General features: G+C 40.5%; 1 protein-coding gene across 1 annotated transcript; it reads left to right on the top strand.

The window, feature by feature from the left end:
- The first annotated feature begins 374 nt into the window (after positions 1 to 374).
- Positions 375 to 20,966, top strand: LOC135487862 (von Willebrand factor A domain-containing protein 3A-like). Its single transcript, XM_064771989.1, has 28 exons — positions 375 to 501; positions 1,300 to 1,504; positions 1,947 to 2,071; positions 2,447 to 2,536; positions 2,888 to 2,942; positions 3,328 to 3,429; positions 3,914 to 4,020; positions 6,543 to 6,668; positions 7,129 to 7,237; positions 7,664 to 7,861; positions 8,282 to 8,420; positions 8,759 to 8,862; positions 9,331 to 9,506; positions 9,912 to 10,031; positions 10,306 to 10,380; positions 10,592 to 10,686; positions 10,925 to 11,170; positions 13,162 to 13,289; positions 13,761 to 13,856; positions 14,455 to 14,647; positions 15,047 to 15,263; positions 16,680 to 16,822; positions 17,398 to 17,542; positions 17,922 to 18,066; positions 18,501 to 18,652; positions 18,930 to 19,056; positions 19,344 to 19,509; positions 19,887 to 20,966. Exons 1-28 carry the CDS (start codon positions 455 to 457, stop codon positions 19,937 to 19,939), a joined length of 3,684 nt encoding a protein of 1,227 aa, XP_064628059.1. The 5' UTR covers positions 375 to 454; the 3' UTR covers positions 19,940 to 20,966.
- The last annotated feature ends 1,834 nt before the right edge of the window (positions 20,967 to 22,800 follow it).

The raw sequence follows: 22,800 nt of genomic DNA, 5'->3' as shown, positions 1-22,800 counted from the left end.
GCTGGGAGACGATAATCGCTCGTTTACGGTGGTCATTACAGGTATCAGCGACAAGAATCGTTGGTCGTAGCGACCTGTGATCAATATCAAACCCAGCAATTACCGGTTTACAAGCAGACGAGAGATCGTCTCGCCAGCGATGTCACCCCGAACAGGAATTCAAATTTGCCGCCAAATTGCAAAGCGCAACTGATAAAAATGGCAGTAGTTCTAACTTTCAAATAAATTGCCAAAAATAACAAAAATTTTTGTAATGCTGTCAGGTTTACGAAAATGCGAGAAATAGTCAATTAGCACTAATTGATAATTGGTCACGTGACGGGCACCTGTTCACTTCCGGGTTTGTGCGGAGCTGAAGCCATTGGCAACAACAAACATAAAGCCTTGCAAAATTACATGGCTTACATCAAATAGAGACCGATTTTGCTGTTTAGCAGACCTCATCGAACAAAATATGGATAATTCGTATGAATTTGAACATGATTACGTTGAGAATGCGGGGTAAGTTGGTGATTTTGAGCCTTAGAAACGTCAGAAATTTGTGAAGATTGCATACCAGAGTGCAGACTGCTAAAATTTTGGTTGAATCATTTGGTTTTTGCCTTTGCATGTCAACTCAATGTGTATCATATTGTAATGCATTGTTGATGTATAGAAATTTTGATGTACATGAATGTGACATGGGCATACACAAAACTTTTTAAAACTTGATGGGTTCTCCGGGGCCCCCATGGTTGCCCGAAAGGAAAGACATACTATACGTGTCACATGACGATAATTGACGTTCTGATAATGATATGATGATACAAATGCTGTTGTTGACTCGGTGACAATGTCAACAACAATGGCAATGCAGGTGATGGTTGGCCTACAGTCTACTGGCCTACAGTACAAATGCTAAATCAGGTAGTCAGGTTTTGCTGGTTTCACCTTTTGTTAGCTAACTTGTATGCACGATGATGCACTACGGCATTGTGTATAACTTCTTTGCTATTTTCCTGGACGACCAGTAATAGCGAACGGCGTACCCCTAAAAGGATTATAGAGTATAGACATCTATTTTGGTGTCCTCAGTTGCACATTCTAGAAATGTGACGTCTGTAGCGTAACGTTGCCACAGCGCTTGATGTCTGGTCTGCATGGGTTCCATCACAGGCCCCTGAAGCCTAATTAGCGGGATTAATGGGCTAAACAATGGGATAGCCCGACAATCCCGCTAACTAGGCTTCAGGGGCCTATGGTTCCATTGATGAAATGGACACATGTAGTAATATGTTAGCAACTATTGTCTTGTTTCAGGGATGAAGACGAGGAGGACATTGATGACATCTTGAATGATCTTGATGTTGATGAAGAGGACGACGATGAAGGCAATGATAGCGATGAACAGAAGACGAGGAAGAGTTTCTTCAATGAGGAAGAGTGGGTTCCTGTTGATACGAAGAAGGCCATGCCGCCAAAAGAATTGCTTGTCACTCATGTTAATCAGACAAAAGATCTCATGGTATGAACATCATGTAATTTTGTGAATTTTTCATGTCGTTCTGGCCAAATGTTCTTAAAGGGACAATATAGGCAGCAGCTAGGCAGGCAAGATAAAGTTACACAAAGCCACCAATAGGGGTCTCTCACATCTCACAGTAGGTCGAAATGATTCACTCTTGTATGAGGGTTATACTTAGTGCTAAGTCTGAAATGATCAAGGGCACTGTGTATACTAGTCACTTAGAGATGGCGAAATTAGCTCCTCTCCTCTTGCCTGGTGAGTTGGCGCAACATTGATTAATTTTTATGTGTGACAAAAAAAGGAAACTGTTGATTGACATTGTGGCCTAAAAAGGTAATAGTAATTCTAAGAGTAGTAAAAATGAAATGTGCACAATCTTATCTTATACATGACCAAGATTTTTTTCATGCAATCTGTAATGAGTTTGTTTTGATTTCAGAGAGTGAGAGATGTATCTGCCTCTTATAGTGAAAACCAGCACTCGGGAGAATGGCTGGAGTCCCACAGTATCGAATCTTTACAACTGACAATCCAACAACTGGTCGAAAAAGGAAAAGTCGGAAAGTGAGTCCCATTCCTATCAATAGGATTACTGTGGTACATGTAGGACACGTTATCCCTTTCTGTAAATCATCTGCTGCATGTAATGTTGGTTTGTTATCTTTGCTATAGCTGGTTGTGAAAATGACCTGCCAATGATGGCCCGTTCGTATTGCCCCGATTGTAGCAGTGCGGGGATTGTAGCAGTGCAGTGCAGTTGCTAGAAAGGGTGTTGGCTCATAACATCATGTTGTCCATGAGTTCTCCTCCTTTGGGAACTGGGTTGGGGTGCAAGGACATTGCAGAACCTATCTAAGTATCATGAAATTGAAAGGTTTGCTGAATCTTTTATTTGATTTAGGGCTTTCTTTCATCTATTCTGTGTTGTTTCATTTTCAGTCCTGCTGTCAATAAGGAGAACGGGAAGTTAAGTCAGCACATCCAGTTTGAAGCTCAAGACATCAATGAATTTGAGTACAAATTACACATGTAAGTTCATTCGAGGAAATCATTTGCTTTTCCAAATGTATTATAGGATAATACAGATCCTCTGCAACCTACTTTTTAAAAATTTCGGAGGAAAGCTGGTCACATACCTACTGGAGCCGTGGTCAACCTCTGCTTTTCCAAGGTTGGTTTGAAACAGTAGGCATAAAATTCTAGGTGTCTCTCCCAAACAAAACTATTCACGTCTGCATAAGGGTATATTTATTGCTGAATCAAACACTACTCAGTCCCTATAACTGTGTATTTTAGTGACCTGAAGATGACCAATTCAACCCCCTAGCTCCTGTCTATATATATTGTCCCTCTTTATTACTGGTATGATCTTTATTTCAGGGCAATTGAAACTTACACAAAAAGAATCAAATGGTTACTACAGGGTAGTAAGCGAGTAAGTTATAGGATAATACAAGATTTTAAGTTTTTTAGTAAATCCACAGTGTATAGTTTGCTAAGTTGCTTTACAAAACAGGGTAAATTTGTCCTTTGATAATGATGATGTCTATCATAATCTCACTTGTCGATGTGACAATGGTCTTTAAGTGTTGCCCTTAATGTAGCTGCGTAGCACCTGCCAAAATGTGTTTGTCTATTTTTAGCACATGGCATATGTCGGGTGCCCATCCATTAGAAATCCTTGTCCACTTATTTACATCTAGTGGTGTTTGATTAATTCAACGACATCATTGCAGACTTTCTAGTGTCATTCGGGATGAACTAAGATGTTGCTATTTTAAGCACAGCTGTCTTATTTGTTTTCATTTTTACCCTTACAGACATTCGGTATGGTCAAAGGGAACAAGGTTGCCGTGTGTATTGATACATCTGATGCCAATACGGGCTTTGGTCGCCTGTCTGCCTTCCAAGACTCTTTGATGGTGAGTTTACTCTTTCCTAACCACGTACCTCCCTAAGCAGAGACCTCTGTAAGCAGAACACTGGCCTAGGTGGGCCATTTCTTTATGTAATCAGGACACCTCCCTGTCAAGGAGAGCATTGTCAGTCCCCAGGGTGTCCTTGATAGGGAGGTTCTACTGTATTAGCTTTCCTGTGGTCATGAAAATGTGACTCGCTCTACCAAAACTAGGCGCTTGTCGCATCTGAACTCGACAGGTTGATACGGACTTGTTGTTCCTTTCCCTATTGTAGACCTTTTGTGAAATCTATTACAAACTGATTTGGTCACATTTCACAAAAGGTCTACAATAGGGAAATGAACAACAAGTCCGTATCAACCTGTCAAGTTCAGATGCGACAAGCGCCTAGTTTTGGTAGAGCGGGTCACAAATAGTCAAGTGTGACCTTTCTGCTCACCTGAAAAACCTGTGTCCGATGCCAACTCTGAATCATTTATTCCTTCAGCATCTGATTGATGAACAGTTAGCCAAGAAGAAGAGTCTGTACATCACCAGCTTTGGCTCGGACGTCAACCCGCTCTGGGACGTGGTCAGAGATGTCAATTGTAGAACGTAAGTCATGCAACACACCTTTTCCTAAACTTTTCTTGACCTATTTGTTCCATATTTTGAATAATTTGAATATTTATGTTAATATCTATAAGGCATATGTATTATCCTCCCTAGCAATGACCAGGCTAACCTTGCACAAGTCATACCTTGTTAACAATTTCCTATCCTGACTTAATCAACTTTTGCAACTGGTACACTTACTTCTGTTAATGAGACTGTTGTGCGGCGGGTGAGAACATTTTGGCCGATATCTTAAATACGCTATCAATGCAGTGCTGCCATCTGTTGATGACTGTATCAGTTTGGTGAGAGTTTCTCGCCTGCCACAAGATGGCGCAGAGAGCGTCGGGTGAGAATATTTCACCAGCCGCAAGAAAAGGGTTAAAGCACCAGTATCAATGAAACCCTAAAAAAAAACGATTTTACAAAACCTGGTAATATTTTGGAAGTCAATTCACCACGTATTTCCAGAATACTTCCTGAATCTGGTACAAAATGCCTCCCTCAGTCTAGAAGGCATACTGAGGGAATCAGGGGCTAATGTTTGCTTCTCTGACCTCTCACACGAGGGCAGGGCCAAAGAAGCAAACATTAACCCTGATTGCCTCTGGATGTCTACAACAAGCAGCTTTAGGGTTCTGTACACACCTTTAGACCCATCTTCCTCCTTGTCACATTCCCTGCAATTTGACCATAATGCTTCCCTTCCTATTTCCTTAAGGCGTAAGGTGTAAGTAGGATTTATAATTCTGTGCATGCTTCATGCAAGCAATTTCAAAATTCATATTGTATATTTATAGTATGAAAACAAGAGTTACATGATCAAATAAATTGTACTCAATTTAGCGTGTTTAGAATATACATGTAACTCTTAACTAAAAAATAATAGATGAGCAAGGTCATGTAATCATTTCTGTCTCAAATATTTTTGTGAGTAAACGACTTGCATCGATATAAAATCAAAATCTTCCAATTGATTTGAATAATTTGAATTTGAATTTGAAGAAAGATGTTGTCTTATGCATGTTCCTTATAAGTGTGTTGATGAAAGATTGGTGTAACTGCAATGATTTGTCATTGAATAGTTCATGTTTATCGTTGTTATTTTCTTGCCAGTGAACTAAAAAATGTTCACTACAAATTTATACGTTATTAACACCAGATTTTTCAAAGATATTAGCAATTACATGTTGCTTTGATTTTTCTGATGATGAAAAAATATTGTTTGTCTAAGTCAATTGATGCATATAGATAGCATCTACAGATATCACTCTAAATTTTGGTTATTACTTATTATGACCAGCATCTTTTCACGTAATGCTTAACTGCCCCAAAAATGAGAGATTTTTTGTTGCAACCTGGGACTATTATCACATGAGACAAAAGTCTTTAGTTGCGGTGGTAGTTACAGGTGCCTCCAACATGAATTGGTTTTCACTGCAACCTACACTAAAAATCAAAGTCGGCAATAACCAGCTTTACCTGTAGACAAGTGATCATTTTGTCACTCATCGCAATGATAATTATCACAGGTCTATATGCCGATAAATCTCTCGTGTGTGGGGCCTTTGCTCACTGCCGCCATTGCCTAACATCACTTCTGATCAAGTCACCGTGTTTTTCTGCCGCAATGCATTCACATGTATGAAAATAAAACCTAATGGCCCTTGATTTGATCTTTACAGCTATTTAACTTGTTTGCATTTATAATATTACCAAGTCTTTATTTATTCTTGATATAACGTATAGGTTTCCTGTGTGTCTAATTCAAATTTTATGTGATGTGATTTGAAAAATGATTGTATAACATCACCAGTGCTAGGTCCAGACCCCCTCAGATCATCCCCATTTCGAAATTTTCTGAGGGAGTACTTGCAGATCCTCTGCAACCTACGTTTTAAAAATTTCTGGGTAAAGCTGGTCACAGAGCTCTTCAGAACGGTGGTCAACCTCCCTGACAAAATACCTCGATCAACCTCCCTGACAAAATACCTCGATCAACCCTTCATACCGATTACTTATATTTACTGCAGCTCCTATTTACGGCATCTGTTCTCTTGCTTTTAGCCAGATACTCCATTAAGAACTTTGAATGAAAATATTCGATTTTGTATCTGTTCAACATGCTCACGATATATTTTGCCACTGTGCACATTTGTGCTAATGTACACATATACTGTGTTGAGACTATTTAGCCGGTTTTGGTGCGTCTGTTAAACATAGGCCTATCACACATAAACTAGCCCTTTGTGCAGGCGCCCTTCAACCGGTTAAGTAGCATTTACACAGTAGTTTGCTGCTGTACACTTTCGTGCAACGGTACTGGACGCATTCGTGAACAGTCTCGACCAGATACAAATCTGGAAGTTTTGCTCAAACTTTGGCCAATTATGGTCATGATGCCGATTGGAAGTCCTGAAAATGGAGTATTATTCAAGCTGTGTATCATCTTCCCTACAAATTGATGCTAAACTTCCCAGTAATTCTCCCTAGTGGTAATTCAAGTCTCTATTGTGTTTCAGTGTGGAGGAAGCCAAGGAGTTTGTGATGGGCCTGCGCCCCAGTGGCGGTTGTAACCTTCTCAAGGCAATGAAACAAGTTATGAAACTCAAGGACATCAATTCAATTCTTCTTGTTTTGGGCAGCGTGTAAGTATAACATGTGATATCAAACAAACCTTTGAGCATTTGACCACTTAAAGGCCTACACCATTCGTTAAAAATGTTGAATTTGTAATTGAATTTCGAAATGTCCAATTGCGGAAATATGTATGAAATATAAATTTCAACATTGCCTTTGTGTAGACTGATATACAAATACTATGAATACCAAGTTTAAACAAATCTGTACTCATGATAACTGCACTACTGCATTGTGTATCAGTGGATTTCTATTGACCACAAGTTATTAAAAACGGTGTACCCCTTTAAAGACCAGCTCTTTAGCCTACTGACATTTTCTCCACCGGACCTCGTGATGCGCTCTACACGAAGTTAGCCTTTGTTTGGCTTATTGGACATTCCCATTGGTTGTACCGGGGAACATGCTATATGGAGACAATGGAAACCCGGCCACAAATTCACATTATTTTCTCTCAACTTTCTTCAGGCCTGACCAAAGTTCCGAGATTCTCTGCGATTACATCAACCAGATGGGGGCTGGGAAAGAAATGCCTCTTCACACGGTTGCCTATGACTGCAGCAATCATCTCACAAACGTAAGTTTAGCCAGTCCTTTGTCAGGTCTGAGGTTTCCTCCTGGTTGCCTGGTTTCCTCCTACTGTACAACGCGTCCAACTTTCAAAAGAGGTAATATTGAGTTTGCTCAAGTGCTCTCGACTCAAAATTTCAAATTCATATGACCACAAGCACGGTGGCACAATGGTTGAGCGTTAGCCTTGTGATCAGGTGGTCCCGGGTTCAATACCCGTCCGGGACCACTCCGTAACCCTCAACTGGCCTGATCTGTCCATGCGTACGTGTTTAGATTGTGCCCTTGGTTTCCAGAGAAGGTTTCTGGATAGGCTTGGTATTAATGTAGTATGATTGTAAAGTGCTTTAAGAGAGTAGTCAGTACATTGAAAAGTTCTATATAAAAACTCACTATTATTTCTATCATTGACCATATACTATTATATTTTCAGCTCACGCTCCGAAAGGTTGCTGAAGAATCCAGTGGCCGATATCATTGCTATACCGCCACTTGTGAGGAGCAGATCTACACCGGGACCGATATCAGCGTGCTCTTGAAGGAGATCCAGAAAGCGCAGGATGTCATCAATAAGATCAAGGAGATGAGACAGGGGATGATGGGGAGTGCGTTAGTTAGTATACTGAATGAGGTGAGTAAAAAAGGAACTACAGTAGAACCTCTCTATGAAGAACACCCTTGGGACTGAGAAGTGCTGTCCTTTAGAGAGAGGTGTCCTGACTACAGAGGTCTAATTTAATTGAAATGACCAATTTGGGAAAAAAACAGTGTCCTTATTAGAGGGGATATCCTGTGTACAGAGATGTCCGTTAATAGAGGTTCTAAATGCATCTCAAGAATTGGCATAGTGATTTGGAAGTTGAACTGAACCCTCTATCATATTGAAATGTACAATAAAAATCTGTTTAGATCAGTTGGTGATAGGCTTCAAATGACATTTAAATAGTCATGAAAATCAGAAATGCATTATAACACAATGCTGTAGTGTAGTGTTGGAGGTTAAAACTAACAAACAAACATTCCCTCATTCTTCTTTTATTCCACCTTTCAGATTTCCCTCGAAGTAGCCAAGCTACCTCAGTCAAGATTCTTGCCCCGTCCACCTGGCCATGACCAACCACTCAAAATCACACAGCCAAAATTCCATCCGTCCTCATCAGCTGACTGGCTCGCACAACATGGGCTCAAAGGTAGGCGGTGAAAGACCAATTTCTGAAAGTTTAACACTTTCAACACCATCTGACATAGATCTATGCCACTTTTTTCGGCCAAAGTTACACCCTCATGCCGCTTATTAGTTCTCTGAGGGCCTCAACGTTTGAAGAACAACAAAAATCCCATCTTCAAGGTGATGAAGGAACTTACTCAGTTTATGCCTTGAAGCCAGTTGTGAAGCAATTCTGACCTGGGAGTTTTTTGAGGGGGTCAGGGAGTGATGAAAAAGGGGTAGTTTTGGTAACTTTTAGTCACTTATGCTGATCCTACCCCGAGGAGATTTTGTCAACTAATTTCCTCCCGCTTTTTCCAGCCAAAGGTCTTGATTTGTATCAAGTTCTATCCCCTAACGCATATTCATACAAGGAGGAATTCATCCCGGTCATTAGGAAGACTGTCATCTCACAGGTGCATGAGGTATGTTACAGAACAATGTCAAAAGTCAGTAGATTGCATCTAGAATCTGTTGAAATACAGTTTGCCAGTGAAAGACCATCATGATAAATCACAAGTGATCAGATTTCTGTTCTGAAATATTGCCACATGAAATACATACATGTAGGGCATTAAAGTCAGCCATTCAAGGGGAAAATGTCTCGGCGCCTAAAAAAGGAGGTTGCCCATGTTGGCTAGGTGATGTCGCATCATGTAAAATCATCCATGTGCAGTGGAACCTCTCTATTAAGGACACCCTCTGGACTGACAAGTGCTGTCCTTAATAGAGAGGTGTCCCGACCAGAGAGGTCAAATTGAATGGAAAAACTCAATTTGGGACCAAAACTAGTGTCCTTAATAGAGAGGGTGTCCTTAATAGAGAGGTGTCCGCTAAGGGAGGTTCTACTGTACATTTTAACTCCTCATAAAATTCTATCTTCTCCTTTATAGAAAGCCATGGCTCAGTTCCAGTGGCACGACGGAAGCATGAAGAACATCCACGTTGACATGACGCAGCTTTTCGAGTACCAGAAACAGCTCGGAGCTGGGGTGAAACTCTACGAGAAGAGGGTCAACTGGCTCTCCAGTGTCAGCAGGAAAATATTTGGAACTATTGTCGACAAAAAGTAAGTTTCTTTACATTCTCAATCACAATTGATATCCCTAAACTCGCTGATGTTGTGTACAGTGGACGTTAATTGCACTGCATGTAGATTGCACAAATTCTCTGACCACAATCTACGTAGCATTTGCGTGAGCTGTGTGCTACTTTACATGCACTTCAAACACAGTAGGATTGCTGTACATTGTGTGCACACAGCTTACATGACAGCAGAGCCTAGGTTGACAGAGGGTATGTTGATTGTGACTGGGACTGTTATTACTAATATTTAAAAAAATTAGAATGTAAGTTTGGTACAGTTATCAATATGCATGACCAACACTATAGTTTGCAAAACAACGTTTATGAAAAGTCTAGCATTATTTCCATTACTCGTCAAGGTTCATTTATTTATGTTTTCTATTTTCAGCCTGGTGATTCTTGTAGATCTCTCTATCTCGAATATCAACTACTTGGTTCACATCCAGCATTCCATACGAATCCTTCTTGAGCAGCAAATGGCCAACAAGGGATACTTTAACATCATAGGGTAGGTGGAATTACCACTGTGTTGCCTTTCACCTTGGTTGCATTGTTAGAATTTTGTTGGATAGGAACCTTCAGGCCAGTTTAAGTAGAAGAGGCCTATGTGTGCATACGGGCCAATTTCCCGTGACTCCTTGGCTGATGTCTAGGCCAGAATCACCCTCTCATCTATTGCCTTTGCCAACAGTCTCTATCACTGTTTGATTTGTTCACTTACTGTTAGTGCTTATTTCATTTTGAGCTGAGAGACGTTTTAAAATATTGACGTCCTTTTTCAGCTTTGGAAGTCAAGCTACTTCTTGGAAGCCGACCATGATGAAAGTGACAGAAGAAAATCTCCAGAGTGCCTGGAAGTAAGTAGAATCGAAGGGACTTATGGCATTATTGAAGGCTATATTACCGAGCTGCTGGCTGCCCACCATCCACTCTACGGTAGTAGAGGTCCCATTATCAAATTACACCCTCGAGGTTTTGAGTATCTCAAAAAGACCCTCCCCTCTGAGGTAAACACTTAACACGTTTATTATATACTTTTATATAATTTCTATATTTACTATTTTCTAGGTGGGTTTTGGACATGCAGTGTTCAGGCAGCAGGAACTTTATGTCAGCCTTACGCTTAGCAGTTGAAAATGATGAGGAGAAGAAGCATCATATAGGTAGGCATCTCATCAGGCTAATGTCATTCAGCTGAGTAGGATTATGATGTAACATTTCTGACTCTGCCAATTATAGGAGCCATTTTTATGGCTGACAATAACCGCGTTGTGTGACGTTGCATACTTCAACAGGGCATTGACGTCCAGAGAGCATAAAATGTTGCTGTCATTCTAAAGTGCATACATGTATATGAAAAGTATCACATCAATTATTAATGATAAAACCATTATCTTGCAGAGGTTGAGGGTATCTATCTGTTCACGAGTGGTATCCCCGACCAGCCAGCAGACGTCATCTGTCAGTACGTCGAGGAATCCGTAGCAGGACGAGATATCAAGTTACATAGCGTGCTATTCAATGTGGACGACTACGACGCCTCTGGTGCTATACCAGGACGATATGCTAATATCACAAAGACGGCGGATGCATTGAGAACATTGGCGCATTGCTCTAACGGTCGTTTCCATTGGTTCAGAGAGTTAGGTAAGCTAACCATTGTGAAGTTGGCAATCCACTCTAACATGATTTCAAAGTGTATTAGTTCGAGTTCTGTCTAAATCTATAGTGCACTAAGAACTAATTAGCTTGGATTTTGGGTGGTGAGCTGATTTTCTCAACAAAAACTAATATGCTTGGATTTTGGTAATGATCAGATTTTCACTTTCTTTGATCATCCAAATCTTATTATCATTTCTAGGGTGCAACTTTCCAGGCAAGAGTCCTGTTCAAATGCTTCCTCCCATCTGAACTTACATTTGTAGTAGTGCTCTAGTTTCCTCTGAGCTGCTATTTTGGCATTAACTGTAGAGAGTGTTATTTGAACAAAAAAGTGGAAGATGTCTTACTGTTAACTGTAGAAAAAATAGTTTGACCTCTGTTATATTCTCAGTAGAAAAAGGCTTTTGAACCCTCTTATCAGTCCCCTCCTTGCTTGGTGTTATGTTTAGTTGTCACTTTCCTTTCTTTTGACAGATACTATTGGTAACAGTAAGATTTATTTTGCATGCGGTTTGGGGTTCCGGCTTATTTTGAAGCTTTCTCGACTGAAATTGCCTCTCTCACCAATTGCAAGGGTGTTTTTGCTCAGGATTTTCAAATTTTGAAACACTGTTCTTTTAGTTTGACTCTGTGTGGTTTCCACATCACAAAGATTTTGAAAACTTGTAAAAGTGTGGAACCATTCGATCAATCAGTACGAAAGTTTTAAACTATAAAAACAACAAAAAACAACAATCATGAGCAGAAACTCCCTTAAAACTTGTTCTTCTACTAATAAATCAAGCTGCTCTTCTTAGTTTTTGATCACGACTAAGCAAAGACAGAAACACAGTCACCACTACCACTAAGATTGCTTCTTGATTCCAGGTTAAGGATTTTTACCTCATTCCCAAAGTTCATTGCATGAAAGGATCCACTATGTTCCCCTTAATTGTCCAGAGGAGGTTCACACCAATTCCTGATGATAAACCCCTTAGTTCCAGATGATTTATAAATGCATAAAATGATTAAAACCCTAAATTCTCTCATGAATACCACAGTTATTAACTGCATGTAAGGCCAGACCTTTTGCCTGAGGTCCTTAGAACAGTGTCAAAGGTGCAATAGGTGTTTGGCTGGTTCCGACCCCTTTTCCTGACTCAGAGTTTTTCTATGCATGATCCACCCCTCTGCAAAACTTCTAAAATGGTTTTTGTATCTCGTGAGCTTGAAGTCACTGGCCAGATGAAGTCATCTCTGTTTGCAGGCAAAAATTACAGAGATGCGGCATAAGAGTCTAATGTCAACGAAAATTTTCATGAACGTTTTATTTTTGTGAGTTATGCAGTGTCAAAGGCAAACTTAAGGAGCATGAAAAGTTAACTCTGATGCATTTACCATTAATTTTGGCTTTAAAGGGGGACTATAGGCAGGAGCTAAGGGGAAAATTGGTTCTCTTTAGGTGACCAATATCCGAAACTAATAGCAAGTGATCCTGATAGTTTTTGCTTATATGCACCTGTATCAAATGCATTCTTGGTACGAGCATGAATAGTGTTGTTGTACTGTCTGATGGAAGAGATCCCTATTGGTGACTTCATGTTACTTAATCTGACCTGCCTGGCTCCTTCCTTAAGACTCCCTTAAAAGAAAACACCAACGTTTGCTCTAAAATGCAAGAGTTTTATATGCAAGGTGTTTGTGCAAAGGTGCAAATGTTACCAAGTGCTTTTGTCCCTATCAATGGTGGCATGCTTGCTCTAGAGTGCACTGCCTTACCATGTGTTTTTGTGGGTATCAGTGCTTGCTCTAGAGTGCACTGCCTTACCATGTGTTTTTGTGGGTATCAGTGCTTGCTCTAGAGTGCACTGCCTTACCAAGTGCTTTTGTGGGTATCAGTGCTTGCTCTAGAGTGCACTGACTTACCATGTGTTTTTGTGGGTATCAGTGCTTGCTCTAAAGTGCACTGACTTACCATGTGCTTTTTTCTGTTCTAGGTATCATAGAAAGTGATGACATCTCCCTGGTGTCGGCCGAGATCGAGAAAGCTATCAACTTCTCCAAGAAATGTGCCATGTTGGTCGACTCAGTCAAGAGGAAGTATGGCAAGAAGATCATCATCAGGGTAAGTTTTCAAACACAAAAAGTCGATAATTGAGAAACGAAAAAGAAATTGTGACCTATCGGATTAAATCGGGTAGTAAGTGATAACAAGGCCTTGTATTGAACAGTCACGGATGATGTAAACAGATCGGATTATGCCATAATTCATCATCAGTACTGATATATCAGGGCTATCATAATAACTAATAAACCCCATACACACCATATCTGAGTATTCTGCCAGCAATTTGGCAAAAATAAATCTAACACACGTTTTAAAGCAAGACGTCTATCGAACACGGCTAATATTTATAAAGACTAGTAAATGCTTTTACTACAGTTGTCTACAGAGATGGCTAGTGTATATGTACATGAAGTTTAAAGTAAAAACATTTACTAGTCTTTTATAAATATCAGCCAATGTCTGTGAGGCATCACAAGATTTTCCCTCTGTACTCATCGGATCTTTCAACTACTCTGTTATTTTCTCCAGGATGATGATATCCAGGACCTGAAGCCTATTGGTGGACCACAGAAGCTGAAGGCACTTCTTCCTCCAAAACCAACAGCACTTTCATTGGCCAGACAGGTAAGATGATGATACAGCAAGATCTGGGGTCCATATTGTAGAATTGGTGTCCAAGTCAAAATGTCCTCATGCCAAAATGTCCCTGGGTTAGAAAGAGTCAAAATGTCCTCACTTTTGAATTCAAAAGATTGCTTCTAAGAATCTACTCAGGAGGTTTTCTACTCTTCAATTGAAATTGATATTTTATTTGAACATAGATTTAAAGTGGTTGTTGCCCTTATGTTTTGGACATATTTTTTGCCTTTGCTTGCACTTACTTGCAACTTTCAATTCGACCTCCGTCTGGTTGAATTTACAAAATCTGGGTGAAAACCAAATTTTACTCTCGAAGTGACATCTAGGATCCCTGCAATAGTCATATTCAGCTTTTAAAGAGTTTGCTAAGCATGTTTTTTTTTAGAAATAGAGTCAGAGGTTCGAAAATGATCAGTCACCACCCTTGTTCTGAACATAACTGGAGCTAAAATCACCAGGAGCCATTGTGAATCTTTTCCAGCTTTGAGATTCCATTCCAGCTAGTGCCACTAAGAAGATGTTACTGCTACTGATAAAGTTCTTTATTAAGTTACCTTTTTATTTGTCGATATTTTCTCTTCAGATGTTGACCGACAAGGATGACGAAAAGCCACGCTCGCGACCATCAAGTGCGCGGAAGGAACTAACTGTCTCCGTCCCCTGTAGGCGGCGCCCCCACTCTGCCAAAGATCCCATGCTCTCGGTCAGGTCGGGAAAAAAAGTTGTGCAATCTGCATTCTACACGGAAGATAAAACGTCCAGGCCAGCCAGTTATGGTGAGTTATGAGCCCGGTGGAGGGTTATCAGCCAAGGGGCGCTCTAAATTACTTGTGTAGATTGTCATGCTGACTCAGCAGCAGTGAGCAAGTCTCCTCCTTTGACATGTTTGAAGGGTGGATATAAGCACAACGCCGGTAGATTGGCATGGTAAAACGTCCTTGTATCCTGAATTTTTGATAGACCCCTCCACCGGGGACAAAATCTCAAATCCCCACTCTCTTTTGCTGGCATATTTTTCATTACCTCCCCTCCTATTCCTGGTATATATTCACACACACGGCCTGTATGACATTATGAAATCAGAAACCTGACTGGCACTCGGCTCAGTTTTTGATGTGACATCTTTCCTGTAATTCCATCCTTGAAAATCATCCATCGTCTTTGTAATTTTTTAGGAATGACCTTCAAGAAGTACCCCGGTCAGCGATCTGTAAGAAAGGCCATTCCAGCGCCCGTCATCCCCAGCAAGGAGGACCAAGTCGCATCTAAGGAATGGCTCAAGATGTACAGCCTCAACAAACTCAAACTAGATCTGGATAAACTGGTTTCAGGACCCGATTGTAAACACATTGAGAAACAAGTGAAGAGCCTTCACAGACACGTGTCCGCAAAGTAAGTTTTTGCCCTCGCCATCTGGTATGTCCTTGATGTGTTTATCAATTTGCCAACCTTATATTTGCTTCAATCAAGACTTTAAACATGTTAAATCGAACAGAGAATCATTAGGGCCTCCTATCTAACTTTTTAGCTCACCTCTTAGCAGAGGTGAGCTTATCCCATACCGTGGCGTCCGTCGTCCGTCGTCGTCGTCGTCGTCGTCGTCGTCGTCGTCGTCGTCGTCGTCGTCGTCGTCGTCGTCGTCGTCGTCGTCGTCGTCGTCGTCGTCGTCGTCGTCGTCGTCGTCGTCGTCCGTCGTCCGTTAGCAGGGCACGTTTCGTAACTGTTAGAGCTATTGAGTTGAAACTTGGTACACATGTACCCTTATGTAATGACACCTGGGAGACCAAGTTTCGGTCCGATTCGTTTCATGGTTTGGCCACCAGGGGGCCAAACGTTAAAAGTGAAAATATGCAATATCTCCCTTAATAGTAGTCGGGAAATTTTGAAAAAAATATGATAGGTACTTCTAGCAAAGGTGCATCATATATCCTCCGGGTTTTTGATTTGACCTCCTTTTCAAGGTCACAGAGGTCAAATGGTGTAAATTGGCCGTTAGGATGTAACGATGGCACGTTTCTAAACTGCAATGACTATTGATACCAAATTTGGTACACATTTACCCCTTAGTCAGGTGATCTCAGGGACCGAAGTTTGGTCCAATATGATTCACCACTTGACCACCAGGGGGCAAAATCCAAAAACCTTAAAAATGTGATTATTCCTTAACTTCTTGCCCGATTGCCACCAATTTGATATCATGGGTACATCTAACCACCATACAGTATATGTCACACAGGTTTTTAATTTGACCTTCTTGTCAAGGTCACAGAGGTCAAATGGCGTAAATTCGCCGTCGGGCCGTAACTATGGCACGTTTCTTAACTGCAATGACTATTGATCACAAATTAAGTACACATGTACCCCTTGGTCAGGTGATCTCAGGTACCGAAGTTTGGTGCGATCTGATTTGCCGTTTGGCCTCCAGGGAGGGGGCCAAATCCTAAATTCTTCAAAATGCCATTATTCCTAGTAATGACTTGCCCGATTGGCACCAATTTTATATCATAGGTACATCTAATTCTAACAACCATTCAATGTGTCACCCGGGTCTTCTTTGATTTGACCTACTTTTCAAGGTCACAGAGGTCGAATGTACTGTAAATTGGCCATTTTGGGGAAATTGTAATTGCTTGGACCTACATCAAACCTAACACTACATGACACAAGACCATGCTCTTCATCCATCTTTCCTCCACATGAGGTGAGCACAATGGCCCTGGCCATTTTTAAGAAATAGGGGCACAATGCTTCCTAAAAATAGTGACTTTTTCATGACAGATTTCTAATCCTCCTCTGCTTGACTCACAGGTACTGCACCATCTTCCCGAGCGTGAATGTGAGAGGGACGGTCAAACATCTACAGCTTCTTCCTCACGAGTTGAACAGATATGAGGAGGTGTTGATGCTGGTGTTGAAGAGGTACTTGAGACGCTTGCAGTGGCTGCTCAGTGGTAGGTATCATCATGATCATGCAAGTAGATGTTGATCAGATGGAAGACTGATGACTTTTTTGCTTTCTCTTTATACATGTATCTGAAAGGCATCGCTTACTCCAGTTAGTTTCATAGCAAGCACGGTAGAAGAGTATGTGGTTGTGAAGTCCCTTTTGCTATAAAATAATGGTCATTGCTCATTTCGAATGGCCTTTTGATGGTTGATGACTAAAAGTGGTAGACAATCGAGAGGAAATGCTGTGCTGTGTTCGAACTGTTCAGAAGTTTCCAGAAGTTTCAAAAAAAAGGTCTTTACTGTCTAGAAAACTTCTATCATTTTGCTGCAAGTAGCTGACTTACAAACGAACTCATTCTCGATGTGTGACCAGTATTCACCTCTGCAAGACATGGCCGATTGTTGCTGTCTTCTTAATGGTTGGGCAGATATACACGACACAAGTGTCCGAATGAAGTCAGTGACTATAATTTATGGTTGGCATCCATAGCTGACAATCTCGTAGTAGTATGACTTTTGTTGTGTACTGTAGTAATATGAACTTGCTTTTATTATGAAAATGTTTTCTCCGTTTTAGGCAGTAGACGCGTGTTTGGTACCGTCGCTCACAGAAAGTGCATGATTCTTGTCGATACGTCTGGTTCGATGGAGGGTCACATGGCTGAGCTGAAGAAAGAGCTTGCTTCGCTAATCTGGGACCAGCTGCACTCGATACAGGCCAAGTATGTGAAATTTAAAAGAGGTGGTATATTAAACTTGGGCCATAGAAAGTGCTATTGTTCAAACTTGTAGGCCAATAAAAAGGTTAATCAGCCCTACTGACACTGCTCTGGGAGCAAATTTTGAACCTGGCCTTGCTGTAAATCATTTGGGCTGGGTAATTCATATCCTGGTACATGCATATTGGATTGAAAGAGTTTGAGGTGTACTTTTGAACATCGATCGTTTTCAGTCTGAAGGGCATTATACCAAGTGTTACCGTATTTCATCATGATCATCTTTGGTATTGTTCTTCTTTTTCGTCTTCTTCTTCTAAAATACCCAATTTCTTTCAGACATAATTCATGTTACTTAATTTGAGTATTTTGGTCTCCCTTTTAGATTCAATCTGATCCGTTTCTCTGGCTCCTGCGAGGTGTGGCAAGACCAGCTGTTACATGCGACAGACGAGAACTGCCACAACGCCGTCCGATGGGTGTCGACACTCCGAGCTGGAGGGAACACATGCACACTGGATGCTCTCGAGGTAAGCATATATAATCGTCATCATCATCTTCATCATCATCATCATCATCGTCATCATCATCCTCCTCTTCATCATCCTCTTCATCATCATCGTCATCATCATCATCAGTCAAGTGCAAAGAAAGCAGCTGAAAGCTTCCTCCAGCTAAATCTAGCCAGGAAATGCCTTCCGTAGTTACTGGTCGTCCAGGAAAATAGAAATGCAGTTATACACAATGCCGTGTCACAGTTATCATGCATGCAAAATTGATGAAACTTGGCATTTATAGTATTTGTGAATCAATTTAGACAACTAGAAATGTTAAAATTCAAATTCAATTTTCAAATGTTTGAATCAATAATGTAGGCCTTACCCACTAGAACCGGTATCCTCGTCCGATATATGAAAAAGTACCGGTATTCAGTCTGATTATTTTTCATCATTTATTCTTGCAGCTTGCTTTCATGGATAACGAGGTGGAGGCAGTGTATCTGCTGACTGACGGCAAGCCCGATAACTCCACCGCGATGGTCCTGAGGGAGGTGGCCAGGATGAACGCCAACAGACATGTGGCAGTCAATACAATATCGTTTAACTGCTCAGACAGGTATGTGTTGTTTTTTGTGTCCAGACCTCACCTTTTTATTGCAAGGGATCCCAAAGGCAAAAAGTAATGCAGGAGAGGTCGGGGTAATTCAGGCTGCGATTTGTTGGCTACGAGTCCTCCTTTGGAGTGGTCTTTACGGGAGGTTTCTCCTGTAATTGCCTGGAAGAACTTTGGGTTGATTTTCGCAACACTATTCAACCTCTATCTTTTCCTTTGTTTAACTCAATCATAGAATAAAAACTAGCTTTATTCTTAATTTCGTCTTCTTCCATTTCAGCACGGCCAATAATTTCTTGAAGCTGTTAGCTGTGGAGACTGGTGGGAGATACCACAGGTGTCATAGTGAGTTCGATGCAGAAATGTTTGCTCATAAGATCCTGTCGCAAGGAGTGGATGATGTGGAGGTATGTCTCAAAGTTCCTTCATGTGTCTTTCTTCCATAAGTTTTTGCACTGTTGCGAATTTGTTGCCAATTCAGTGCCTGTTTGGAATTCATTGTTGAAATTAACAAGGACATGCGCAGCAGTGTGCTTTTTTGTGCAAAGTTATTTTTAGAAATGACCTTGGTCAGACAGGGTGGCTGTCGAGTCAGCAGGTCTGTTTGCATTATTCCAGTCTTAAGCTTTCAACTAAAGCAGGAACTGCCAGCAAACATGGAAAACTATCATGGTGATCTGTTTTATTCTTTCAGTATCCACACCTGCCTGACTTTGAGGGAGATGATCTCAGAAGACTCGGGGCCGAGATTGCCCAGGCGAGGCGCTTCCTGGCCCAAGCTCGACAGTATAGGTCACTCATTGAGAAACACAGCACAAACAACGCTGACCACGATACCAACAGGAATGACCAAACACAAAGTAAGCCATATCTAAATTGATGTTTTTGAAATATCAACCTTCACCGAGTTTATTTCCTAGGGTAGTGGGGTACAGTTTGGGTATGGTGCTGTGTAATTTCATGTACATTGGAACCTCCCATAGCGGACACCTCTCGATTAAGGACAACCTCTCTATTGAGGACACTAGTTTTGGTCCCAAATCGGTTGTTTCCATTCAATTTGACCTCTCCAATCAGGACAACTCTCTATAAAGGACAGTAGGTGTCTGTCCCAGGGGTGTCCTTAATAGAGAGGTTCTACTGTACTACTGTTCCTTCATGCAATTGCTGCATGAATTGATATGGGGGACTTGTCGTAACACTCCTTTGATTCATTGTTTCTTTTCGTATTTTACAGTGCCATCAAGACCTCATTTTGTGATAGGGAGACCAAAAAGTGCCAAATACTAGAAGAACTCTGTGGAAAGCTTCATGTGTGCTATCAACCTATTGATTAGTGCATTGAAACTATTGTTCTGCATGCAGCATTAACTCTTTCAGCCCGTAACTCGTTTGATTTGAAAACCGAGGCAAGTTTCAGAAAATCTGACTTTCAAAATGAGCAGACGATAGCACTGATTGCATGATTGCAGCGCCATCTGTAAACTACAAATCCAATTATAATCGATTGAAAAGCTCGTCGACACATTGTCATATGTTGCTTGAGTCGCCACAAGTGTACTTAAGGGTGAAGGCATCATAAATGACTGTGCGGGGAATTTGAATTTGAAAAACCGCGAGTATACGGTCTGCGGCTGTGAAATCAAACATTGCGGACCGTGTATATACGGCTTGCGGACTGAAAGAGTTGCCAGGCTTGCCTCCTGGACTTGAAACCTGAGTAACATCATCCCAATCTTTCTCAACTGAGATGTGGCACAGCATCAAGTGTTGTCAGCGCTGCATGCAGGAGGATTATTGGCAGGAGTGAGGTGGACCAGTTTAAGTTTCACGAAGTCAACAATAGGTGTCACTGCTTATTACTGGTCTGGAAAGTCCTGCGGGATTTGGGAAATGATTGAGAACTGTGTTAATGGTATGCCCAAATCATGCTCAGTATTTGGATTAGAAAAGTCCTAATACCAAATGTGTGTGTGTTGTAAAGCATCCTCTTTCGTTTTACTCTTTTTCACTTCTATAAGGTCAGTGACAGATATTCAATTCTTGCCACTTTACTTGTCTTTCTACAAGGATATTGTTCCGAGGAGTACCAGGGGGCAATGGTGATGAACCTACCAGTCAGGCTGTAGTGTTTGTGAACAATTCAGTGCATACTTGTGCGAGATGTGTGTTTAAAGATCAACTGACCTATATAGTGATGTAGAGCATCTTTAGTTTTTTCGAAAAAAGTCCAGCGTAAATCCGCCCGACCGGGTTCAGAACCCACACAGACTTTTTATGGCTTGGGAGATTTTTATTTCAAATGCTTCTTTTTCGATAGTTCAAACTTCTACTTTTATGTCTACTGAGTGCATAAGTGTGACATGTATTGTCATTTGATATCAGTTGCGATTGAAATTGGTATAGTGAGTCAAGTCAAGGTCACATCTATGTTTTGTATCGAGGGTACTACCTTGTTTCGTCTTTCTACATCCTAAAGCACCACGCACACAAGTGATTTCAATCGCGGCAACCTTCGATTATAGCTGCTGCTATGTGCAATAATTCTCTTATCTGTGGGTAAAACCGGTAATCGCTAAGTTTGATATTGATTGCAGGCCACTGCGATCAGCGATTTTTATGACAGGTACCTGCGATGACCACCAGACAAGCAATTTTTGTCACAGGCAGTCAGGATTGCAGCTCACAGCAATTCAAATTGCTCGTTTATAAGGCACTTTAAATCAGATGATAAGCCAGTGTAGTATTTCATGACGCTGGTACATTTTGCGAATTTTCTCTTTCATCAAACATTTCTTCTGCTTAATCATGTTAGTCTAGTCAATAGAGAGAGATTCCTTCACAACATTCCTATACTTTTGCAGTGATCTCATTTCATTTATCTACATTATTTGATGGTGTTTTTGAAGTTAATGTGGAAACCAGAATGAGCATCATGTTTTGCTTGAACTGCTCATGGGCCAAGGAAAACATTTATGTCAGTTTGGAAATAAACTAATTTGGGATGACCTATTTTATCATATGTTATCAAATTATAAAAATCTAATTGCCGTGTTTATTTATGCATGCCAGTCCTATTATATTCCACGCCCTAATGCTAGTAGGATCACAGATTATTAAATTATCACTTAGTTGGAGACTTGTCAGGCTTGTGACACTTCTCTGTACTTGTTCACTGCCCTTTAACAATAGCCTCTAACCTTGACCTTTGCCCTGTAACCTTGACCTTTGCAGAGTTGAAGGTCACCGTGTGTCATTTCTTTGATGAAGACTAAAATGGCATTTTGGGTTTCAACTCTTGGCAGTCATATCAAGGTGTATGCTTCAAATCTATTATCTTATAATAAATGGTTCTTATCTATTGTCATATAATAAATGGTCCTTTATATGATATTATATGCAAAGCTGTTGTTAAAACGTATAAGTCTTGGAAAGGGAAACCAACCGACCAGTATTTGATCAAATCTCTTGAATATCCGTCATCTATCCTCTTTAGGGCAGGATAAAAATTGCGAAGATTTTGAATTTTAAGTTCCCATGAGCTAAACTTCTTCTTTTTGCACAGCATACAATAAAACTGAAAACTTTTGCTGAGCTGTTTCATTCTCCTGTTTGCTATGAAAACTCAACTGAAATAATCTAATGGAGATGTCAGACAGACCTAATCTGGCAAAATGAAAATTCTACCAATGTGGTTATAAAGAACGACATGTATGCACAGATGAAAAGTTGTTGTGAAAATGTCCAGCTTAGCAGTTTAACGTAAAAAGCATGATAAGGCATGCATTTTGTTTAATAAACCATTTTTAGTCATAGTTAAGACAGCTGGATCCCTGAGATATCGATCGTAAATGTCCATGTCAGTTTTCATTTGATGTTAAATTTGTACATAGATCTTAAACACTGTAAAATCATTAGGTTTATATTCTGATTGAAATGTTTTTATTTATTGTACATGTAGTATATAGTGAAACAGCACGTATAAATTGTTAAATATTTTTGTATAATTTTATCCCTCTAATAAAGAGATTTATTCTATCCAAATTGTCTCTTTAATTGCCTTCATTTCAGAATTTGGCTAAATCACCCAACTTCATTGTTATCTTAGCATTAGCTACTTTTGATTAAACCACAGTAGGGGGAAATAGCAT

Source organism: Lineus longissimus, chromosome 1 (assembly GCF_910592395.1).
Source record: "Lineus longissimus chromosome 1, tnLinLong1.2, whole genome shotgun sequence".
Lineage (NCBI taxonomy): Eukaryota > Metazoa > Nemertea > Pilidiophora > Heteronemertea > Lineidae > Lineus > Lineus longissimus.
The sequence above is the reverse complement of the archived record's forward strand: the minus strand, read 5'-3'. Positions and strand labels throughout refer to the sequence as shown.

Excerpts from the sequence above, each read along its gene's own strand:
- LOC135487862 (XM_064771989.1), top strand. The coding sequence starts at position 455 with ATGGATAATTCGTATGAATTTGAACATGATTACGTTGAGAATGCGGG. Across the intron at positions 14,648-15,046 it reads GTCCAGGCCAGCCAGTTATG|GAATGACCTTCAAGAAGTAC; the intron begins GTGAGTTATGAG and ends GTAATTTTTTAG. Across the intron at positions 18,067-18,500 it reads GCACACTGGATGCTCTCGAG|CTTGCTTTCATGGATAACGA; the intron begins GTAAGCATATAT and ends TTATTCTTGCAG.